Source organism: Pempheris klunzingeri, chromosome 12, assembly GCF_042242105.1.
Source record: "Pempheris klunzingeri isolate RE-2024b chromosome 12, fPemKlu1.hap1, whole genome shotgun sequence".
In the NCBI taxonomy this organism is placed as follows: Eukaryota; Metazoa; Chordata; class Actinopteri; order Acropomatiformes; family Pempheridae; genus Pempheris; species Pempheris klunzingeri.
This window is the reverse complement of record NC_092023.1, coordinates 15,116,628-15,126,930: the sequence shown is the minus strand read 5'-3', so window position 1 is coordinate 15,126,930 and position 10,303 is coordinate 15,116,628. Positions and strand designations below refer to the sequence as shown.

At 42.0% G+C, this 10,303-nt stretch overlaps 1 protein-coding gene across 1 annotated transcript in view; it reads left to right on the top strand.

Annotated features, from left to right (window-relative positions):
- Nucleotides 1-4,033: 4,033 nt before the first annotated feature.
- Nucleotides 4,034-10,303, top strand: part of LOC139211221 (pro-neuregulin-3, membrane-bound isoform) — a 321,277-nt gene continuing 315,007 nt past the window's right edge. Inside the window, exon 1 of the mRNA XM_070841504.1 lies at nucleotides 4,034-4,757. Within this exon, the coding sequence (XP_070697605.1) occupies nucleotides 4,034-4,757 (724 nt within the window). The remainder of the gene's footprint in view (nucleotides 4,758-10,303) is intronic.

Sequence of the window (10,303 nt, the reverse complement as noted above, 5' to 3'; positions counted from 1 at the left end):
GAGGAGGGGCCTGTTTAGCTTATTATATAGCTACGTTTACTGTTATTGTGAGCTATACTCCCATGCATCAAACATAGACCCACTTTAGCTCTTATTCTTACCACATTCTACCACTTGAACCACAATATCATCCTAGAACATTAGCAAACACAGAAACGGAATGTTTGTTACACATTCAGGTAAATCACCTTTAAATATCCAGATAACTCAAAAAACAAGAGTTCTGTCTAACCAACCCTGAGGATTTATCTTTCAGTTTATGGTACAATATACCATTGGCGCGCTTAGTTGGAGCTCATTTGAAATCTTCCAGGAAGATACTGTCTGTACGTTTTCTCACTGTTTCTTGAATAACTCTGACCAAACCCTCTGTCCGGACTTGTCCTGAGACTTGTCCTGATGCTCTGTCCTAATGCAAAACAGGTCTCTCCGACATACAGCAAATCCCACTGCAGCAGCACCCAAAGCACGCTACCCAGAAATTTGAACATCAATTGAATTTACTTAACCCATAAATGTCCATGTTTTTACAGTCATCAGGGTCCATACTCACTCCGACACTTGGTGCAGAACAACGGCTCCTAGCACAGTCAGTCTCGTCTCCTCCAGGCTAGTGAGAGCTAGCTAGCTACAGTCCACACATGCATATAGCATTTACACTAGTTTGGTAGAGTTTCAGACTTTAAAACACCGGTCATTCACCTGTCATTCTGAAAATTGACTTATTCTCTTGATAGGGTATGAGGATATGTTGTGTTGACATAACCTGACACAAAGCAGCCCCACACTCAAACACATTTAACGTGAGTGCAGTGTAGAGACGTACTGACTCTGTTCACCATTGGACACAGCGCACACACTTCTCTTACTGTAGGTAAGGACGAGTAATTAATCCATAATCCAGCACAGGCCATGATATATTATAATTACAGCACAGTTAAGGTTTGTCTTGTCGGCAGATTTTTCTGTAGTCAATTGCACACTGTTCTACTTTAAAAGGCACTGTATAGCAGTTTTTTGCAACTCCAGGTATCTGAGAAAGCATTTTTACATACTTTGATACACTTACTTACTTAATCTATATGTAAGAATCAGCCAAATACATAGGCTTATTTGCAATCCAAATTTGAGTTTCCACTATCGGATATAATCTACCTGATTTGGATCCTCTGGCTCTGTGTTGGTGGCCACCATCAGTTTAACAGTTACAGCTGTATGTCTCGATGTTATCAAAGGTGTCATCTTCAACAAAGTGAAGTGCAGATGGGTTTGCGTTTCATTTGTGTCTTTGTGGCTGTTTGCCCGTGTGATTGTAGACGATTCTTTGAAACCAGTGGTGTCATGATGGCTCCTTTAACAGACTTGTGTTGAAATATATTTATATGCAAGAAGACAGAAAGAGGTGTTGAAAAAACCCCACAACATCTCTCGAGTTTCCCCAGAAGAGCGATTGAAGGATCCCCCTAGAGGCAGATGGCTATCTGCATGACTTTAAGTGTGCATCTTTCTTGTGATGCTGTCACTTCCTAGTAGACACACATTCATGCACACAAAGATAAAGTCACAGTATAAGAGAGGAAACAGTGCATGGTTTTACTACAAGCATCTTAAAGGTGATGTACTGAGGCTCAGCCACTCAAATAATAGTAATTATAAAAATAGACACCACTTAATTTGATTGTAAAATAATAGTAAACAGTAAGCAGCGATGCAAATCTCAAAATATCATTAGTCTTTTGTTTTCTGTCTCTTTTTCCTCCATACTGTTTCCTCATGACTTATGGTTCTATTCACAGGGATTGTGATGGATTGAGGTGAAATAAAAGACAGTTTGTCACATATACATACAATTTTTATGGTCTCGCAATTCTGACCAAGTTCAGTAAGTTCAGTCTTAGAAAATCCATCTCCCCTTCCTTTCTTTTTCCTATTTTCTTCTCCGATGCCACGCAGTGGGTGGGGCCAAAGGAGTGAGTGACGGCTCCTGCATTGTGCTTCTGCTCTGATCCGTCTGCGACTCAGGCTTCTCACTGGTAACTGCCTCATCTGCCGCTGCAGAACGCTCTCTCCCTCTCCCCCCTCCCACTCTCATTATCTTTATCTGTACACACACCTCCACTCCCTGATTCCCTTTTTTCCCCCTGTTTTCTGTATGCATTCTGCATCTTTACTCACTCCCCTCCCTGCTAACGGAGGTGGGCAAGCTTCCCAGTGCTGGTGCATCTAGCAGGTGCAGCCTCTTTCTCTCCTTTGCTCCCTCCTCCCTCCCTCCCTCCCTCCCTGCCTCTCTCTCTCTCTCACTCTCTCTCTCTGTTCCCTTTGCTCTACCAGTGTGCACACTCCTCTCTGTCTGTGCCTGCATTTTTCTCCCCATCTCATCCGTTCTCTGTCTCTCAGCGGCGGCAGCGCAGGGAGGCAGCTGTATGTGCGTCTGAATCACAATTGCCACAGGTAAAGACAGCTGCATCGTCGGATGTTGCTAACCCCACAGGGGGTTAGGGAGCTTTTGCTGCTGCAGTTGCAAGTTCTCATCCCAGCGCGGGGCGCACATTTCTAATCATCTCCAAGAAAGCATCCTGGAGGGAAGGACGTGCAGAGGATCCCGGCAACCCGACCAACAAATCACAGGCTGACTAGAAAGACCGTAGGCTTTCTGGGACTGGGGGAAAAAAAACAGCACTCATAAAGAGAGAAGAAACAGTAGGATATTTTTAAACCTTCTGGAATCTTGTTTGTGGTTTTCCTCTCATCTCTTTCTTTTTCAATCATTTTCACCCTCTGTGTGCTTCTCATCCTTTTCCTCTCTCATTTTATTCCTCTGTGTTGGAATGCTCCCTGAAAATAGATGAGAAGAAGCTGAGTGCTTGCTGCAGTATTAACGGACAGTATACTGAGACAGCAGGGCGCTGAGCGGACAGCTTGGGGAAATCTGATCCACAGCCGGCTGGAGAAGGAGCGGGATCACGCGTCGCAGTTGCAGATTTATCCGCCCTCTGATACCACTGCGCGACAACACCCCTCATTCTTTTTTTTTTTCCCTCTCCCTCTCTCTGTCCTGCGTTGCTTTTTGACTGGATCTGGGAAATTAATTGGATTCTACTGCTTTATTTTTAGCCTCACTGGAATTTAGAGCACACATAAGGGAAGCGGGGTTTGGATCCAAAAAGTGATACTTAAAAAATTTCCTCCAAAAGGAGAGGCTGATTGAAGAGCAACGGGCAACAAAGATAGGGAATAATCCAAGGAGAGTGTTTGACAAACACATGAACAACAGATCTTTTTGCTCTTGCTCTCCTTCAGTTACAAAAGAGACAGATTTTGGGAGCTGAGGGACGCTGACTCGGCTAAAGCTGTGGAACAGGCTGGATTGGAAAACATCTTTCCTTTTTTTTGGTCCTGCACAGGGTGGGGAAGGGACAAGCCCCACTCTGCAAGTTTCATTCCCCTGAATAGACAATACTGTCCCATCGTGGATTGTACATGGAGGGTACATATACGCATGTTAAGTAGAAATAGCTGTGGATTTTTGCTGCAGTGGCATCCGAACATTGATGCCTCACATGCTCAGATGTAAAGGTGTTCCTTCCACCCATTTCTCCCTCCCGTCTCTCTCTTTGTCCCTTTTTCTCCCTGTTAGAAGCATCACTTCTGCTCCTCTGGCTCACCCTGCTGTGAACGTACTTGAAGTTCACTGTTGCTTCAGTTGGACATCAGGAGTTGAACAGGACTAAACACGGACTAATCGGGTGATTATCCGTCTTCGCCAGTTCTCCCATTTCTCACTGGGTGTCTCTGATTGTGAGTGTGTGTGCTTGTGTGTTTGTGATTGTGAGTCTGCATGTGTTTCCTGTACCCCTCCCCTTCGCTTTACACTTGGATTACATATTTGTGTACGTGTTATTGAGCGTCCGATTACCGTGGGGTCCTTTTGTATACGTTTCTTCACCTTTCCTTTTGTCTCTTCTCAATGTCTGGCATTGTGGGGAACCTTTCTGCCATTTGCTACTGATGCCTAAGACAGGGTTAACCCTCAATGAGCCATAAAGGACGGCAGGGAAGGATGAGCGAGTGTTCCGGGGCAGCCGTTTCTGGGGCGGTGATCCTGGAAGAACCTGAGGGTTCAGGGGCTTCAGGGGGCCGCGGTGAGGGCCAGGCTCAGGATCAGGGTCCTCTTCGCTGTGCGGTTTGGCCGCGCCAGCAGACATGGCTGTGTGTGGTCCCATTACTTATCGGTTTCATTGGCCTTGGACTGAGCCTGATGCTGCTAAAATGGATTGTTGTTGGTACAGTACGGGATTACGTGCCAACAGACCTGGTGGATGCTAATCGAATAGGCCAGGATCCTATCTTCCTCTCCAAGCCAAGTGGGATTCCCAAAAGTCCTGATACTACCACCACCACAACTACTCCTACAGATGATAGTGGAAGCCCCACTCCTAGAACTGTAACTGTTGCGAAAGGCAGAACTCGTTCCACTGCTACAACAACTACTATAAACCCCAGAGGGGGTGGAGCCTCCGGTAGCCAAGTAACCCCTCGGAATCCTGTAAACCGTAATGGACGTGGACCTTCAGGTTTTACTACAACCACTGCATCGCCACGGACCACCTTCGTAATTGGAGCAGCAACATCTAGCCCCTCACCACTCAATCCAACTGTGCTCCATGACTCGACGCAGATGTGGACCCCAGAGCACACCACTACCGAGACGGTCTCCACCACACTGTCCACGCGTTCGCACAGCCACCGCAAAACACGTAAGTCACTTGTTTGTCCTGTGTTCTTATACTTCCAGAATTTAAAGAGCCATTTAGTATATGACATGAAAAATAAGCGTCGAAGGACAACGTCATTGGTTTTTGACAACTTTTAAGTGATTGGTCGTGAGTTGGCTTGTTGAAGCAGATTAATCTGCAATTTCACTAATGGTATTCCACAGGTGTGTGACCTGTTTACTCAAGTGTGTCAAAGGTTTGTCCGTTGGTTGGTTCTTTATCATCATCATCATCAAGACTCATATTTGAAATGCAGATGTATTTTTGAGAATACTATGATTTTACAGTTTTTTTGAGAGCCTTTGGGGTGCAATAGGCAATTGAATATTGTAAATTTGATACTCTTGTAGGCTGAGAATTCCAGAATAGCGATCAATAGCATTGATTGGTGCAGTAAGGCCATCTGAACTATTGCAGGACACAATAATCAATATTTCCGCTCTTGATGGTAAAACTTTTCTTTGTTGCATCGTGTGCTGGAGGCCTAGTAAGCAGTGCGGTCATTTCAAACATAGAATGAGTGGTGGTATATATAGTGGGTTAGTCCTAATCAGAAGATCTAGTAATCTGAGTAACATGATGTCAACAAGTAGACAAGGATTGGTACCGTGTCTGTCATGTACTTTTTTACAGATACAATGTGCAATATGATCGGCGCAATGTGATTATTAAGGTTATACTAGTTAAAACAATTACATAGACATTGCACCATGATCTCCCGTGAATTTGTTTCTTTTGCATTTGTTCTTTTAGATCTGTTTTTAGTGCGCATAGGCTGCAGTGATACAGTGCTCAAAACTAAAACTGGCTTTTGGCTCAATAAATTCAAGGTTATCCTGGAGTGATGAAGTGAATTATGTTTCAATTCTATGGTAGAAAGGCTGCTTCTTGTTTTACTTAATATTACGTCATACTTATTGATGCATTCATGCTTTCATTCATATACACTAAGTGGTGTTGTTTACTCGCTGCAACCTATCAGCTTCAAAGTCGCAGTGTTAAGGTGTTGTTTCCTTCCTGTAAACCTCTAAATGTTCTTGATGCTTATAATGTTGTGATATTAACATGTTGACTGATGGATAAACTGATCCTTTGTTGGATCGAGAATGACTTGAAGTGTGCTCTAATCCAGCTCTAATGGATGATTATTCCTCTAGTTTTGTTTTTAGCATCTCTGTCTTGACTCATGCTATGCACACATGCTATTGATTGGTGCTCCAGGGATTTTCTTGCAGCGATCAGTGACACACATACACACACATCACACACAGTATCCTCCATGACAAATCTCTCTGCTCCCAAAATGGTGTCACATTATGTGCTGGACTTCCGTCTGCTTGTCATGTCTGTGTCTCTGATCCTGGCTTCGGCCTGAACAGACAGTTGCATGTAAATGGAGTGGGAATATTTTTGATATTTATATCTTGTGACCCCATGCTCTTTTCACATGTCTGCAAGCTCACACATCAGCAAGCATTTGATGAAATGTACTGTGGTACATGCATTTCATACACTGCCAATATATTTTCGCACTTTAATTTAACAGTACATTTACATTCACATTGCCATGATATTATACCACTTAATGTCAAGGTCTGGACTAATTAGATATGATATATGCATTTGTTGTATGTTATGAATTAATTTGCGCTGACATAAATGGCTCTGTAATGGTATTTAAGCTTGGGCATTGTTGCTATTCTCTCATCATATAGTCTGTTATAATGTGCGATGTACATGATGGCTGCCATTTATTAAATTATTGATAATTACATGATGGCAGGCATAAATTCAATAATTGATCAACTAAATCACCCCATTCCAGCGGCTGTGGCTTCTTGCTGCTTGAATGTAAAGGTCCCACTGCTTCTTTTGTGTCCATGAGGACGAAAATGTCCCTAGATTACACCAGAAACCAGGGAATGTTCCCTTGGGAAATTGTGTATCATTCATTAGCAGGAGGAAATGGGGGCCATTTATCATCATCCTTTCATTTATTAATTAACCATTTACAAAAAGAATGTTATTTCTCCAGGCAGTGCTCGTGGAAAACCATTAAGTCTCGCTGATAGATATCTTTGGGAAAATGTCACTCGTTCTCTAGTTTGCCTTAAAAAGTTCTGCCGCTACAGAATAGCCAACTAGTTCAATAATCCTACAAAACCCTTCACCCTCCCTCCTCCTATATTCTACCACCCACATGCCGCTTTGATTTGGAAAGGCTATCATTTTCACATGAAGTATCCATTATGTTTGAATGTGTTATATGTATTTACAAATCCTATTAATCTAAGTATAGTAGGCCATCTGTGTGCTCTTACTGATGCTGCCCCTGTCTTTGTGGGAGATGGACATAGTTTTTATCTCATACTGGGCTCTGCTCTTCTGACTGGTCTTCTTTAGCCTTTACTATAACAAAGTGGGATGGGTTTCATAGGTATTTTTTGCTCGTGTAAATTTCCATGTGAAAGTTCCCTTTAAACTATATCCCAAACGGTCCTTGAAAATAGGGAATTTTATTGTCATGTATTACAAATCTCAGCTGGGAGCAAAACAAAATGCTCTAGTAGCAGATGTCATCCCAATTCCATCCAGAATCCCCAAGTAAATTCTAAAACCACTGTGTGTATTATCTGGTCCATCCAAAGCATAATGTTTATTTTTAGCTTGCCATTAACGGCACAAGCAACTGAATTTTAAGCTTGTTGATTGGATGCTTCTTATCTAAATGCACCTTGGGAGTTATTGTTGACCTCCCTCTTTTAGTATATGGCCGCATGTCTGTACCTTTTGACTTTTTAGTGAAGACAGTTTAATCTTTTTTCCTTTCATAGTCACCGATGTCAGCTGTTATTTTCTATGTAGAAAATGAATGGCACTTTAACCTCCAGAACCCCTGGTGTAGTGTAGCTTGGTATTTGGTGACATTCTAGCTCGTCTGACTGTCAAAACACGACAAGTTTGACAACTTTAGGAAGATTTAATAGTCAAGACATCTCACTCTCAGCAAATGTCACTTTGAAAGCAGTATGATCTAAATCTGTTGGACCTTATAAAATATAATCTCTAATCTAGCCTACCGCCATGCTATACACTTCAGAATAAAGCGGAGTCCTGGGAGAGATGAGACCATTATAGGGAGCCAAGTGACCTCTGCACTGCAGGGCAACATTTCAGGTGAAGCCTCAGCAATAATCAGTCACCTGGATCAAGTGAACTGGGAATCGGATCTGTGCCTTTTATTTGTAACCCCTCTTAAGATGACAAATTACGAGCAGTAATGCAGTAATGCTTCATATAAACTGAAGAAAAATTACTGCAAATAAAAGAGAAATTGTGAAAGGGGATTTGAAATATTTCTTTCACAAAGGTTCTCAAGTGTTCACATAATTTCTTATTTGATTACAATGTGAAACGCTGCAGGGAATGTATTAGACACCTGATGTGATGCATCGGGTGGATGGATGACATTGTTTAGTTGTTGCCATAACAAGCAGAGAGGCTACAATTAAAACAGTTATTGAAATAGGTCATAACCAAGCAGAGGAATTATGAAAAGGGGATTATTAATGTCACTAAATAAGACCGTGAGTATCAATGTGCTGGTGAGTAAATCCCTAGAAAGGTTTGTTTAATAACAAAAAGGCACTGGGACTGCATTTGTTGTATTATATGCGCCCAATAATAAAGGAGAAAAAAAAAAGAAATATATAGTTATTAGATTGTGGTGGTTTGATTGTAGATTTTGACATGATTGTCAGGTCAGAGCTTCAGAAGATGTTCTGGTGCAGTGTGAGGTCATTGTCTCCAGGCTGAGCCACTCAGTGGGATTAGGTTTCAGTTAGACAGTGGCCCTGAAACCTAAATCCAGATTAACAGCCCATTCCTATGACTGTGCAAGCAGCAGAATTACATTAGCCCACCTATCAGTCACACACACTCTACATGGGCTTACAAGCAGCCTGACTGCTGAAGGATTGTTTTGATAGATGGTCTGTGGCGGGATGCTTTTCACTGAATGATGCTGAAGGGACACGCTGAAAGGAACGCTTTCTCCTAGCTGTGTTTCAGGAGTCCTCAAAGGTATATTGAAGAGGCCTAAATAAAACAATTCAGACATATAAACAACATTGACGCGACTCACACTCAATAACGTGTTGCATATTACTGCTTTTTTGGACAACAGTATAATGCAGGGAAGCTGTTTCTTTCTTTAGTGTTTACGGCGTATCATGCTGAGTCATGCACTTTCACCAAACTACATTGGGGGGAAAAAAATACCAAAGACAAAATGTTTCAGCTGAAGCATAAAATCTTATACTGCCTACTATACTAGTATCCTCATTGTCTAAACATGTAGCTTCCAGGAAAACAAGCTCTGGATTACATGAATAAATACATATTTCAACAACACAAATTTCACAGGTGATCACATGCTGTTGTTTGCCTCAGCCAAAACCTTTTATGAGTGTATTGTTTTTTATGATCAGTGCACAGATGAAAATGTGAAGACAGCCAGTCAGGGGGTAGGCAAAAAAAAATGGCCTAATTCAACAGAAATGCATTATCTGCAATGAAAACTGCAGGGTACAGCAGTTAGTTGTTTTATCCTGCGAATCTTATGATGCCATAAAAGGTCCCTACGTACATTATCAAACACAGCCTTCTCTCGCTCAGTTTGATAAAAGAAAATAGCCCCATATTAACCAAAAATTAACTTTCATCACAGCTGACCAGCACAGAGCATCAGTGTACTTGTTTGTGTTGCACTAATCATCTCATAGGGAGAGATTTTCAGTTTTAAACCAGATTTTAGGTTTTAAATCTGATTGCAGAGCTCACAATCTTTACACTTAGATTAGTTCTCTGTGAGCGGCTTAGTAATAAGTTCCCTATGGGGTTTTTCTATGTATGTACGCGTGTGTCTATGCACGCTGCCTATTCACATCTTTACACGCATGTACACTCTGTTGTGTCCTAAGCAGCATATGTGTAAGTGTGTCTGACCCAGCTGTGACCTGACCTGAAGTCTGCACCATCCTTGAAGTCTGATTGCATTCTTTGCAGCTGAAAGAGCTTTTTAGGACAGAATTACAGCTTTTTGGGGAGGCAATATGTGAATGAAATGGTGACTGAAATGTGACATTTTTAAATTGTGGCACTTCATATCCATAGAGTGAATATTGTATTGTGTTCTATAAAAATCTGGGATTGTATCACTCATTCAAGTATGGAAATTGGCTGCTCCCTGGAGGTAACTGAACCTGGGTCCAAAGTAATTTCATAATTATGTAATTCATACTAAGGCAGGATCATTACACATTACTCTGTTGGTCAGAGTTACTTAAAAGAAAATATGTGTCTCTGGTGTCTCTAGAGATCCTCAAACCTTGAGAGAAAAAACATCCGAAGTGTGTGTGTGTTTTAGATCCGGCCCTGCTTGTGACATCACACATAGGGATCTGTTGATCATGTGATCTCCTTCAGCCTCTCAGCAGGGTGGTGATCCCACTTACTGAAAACCTAAA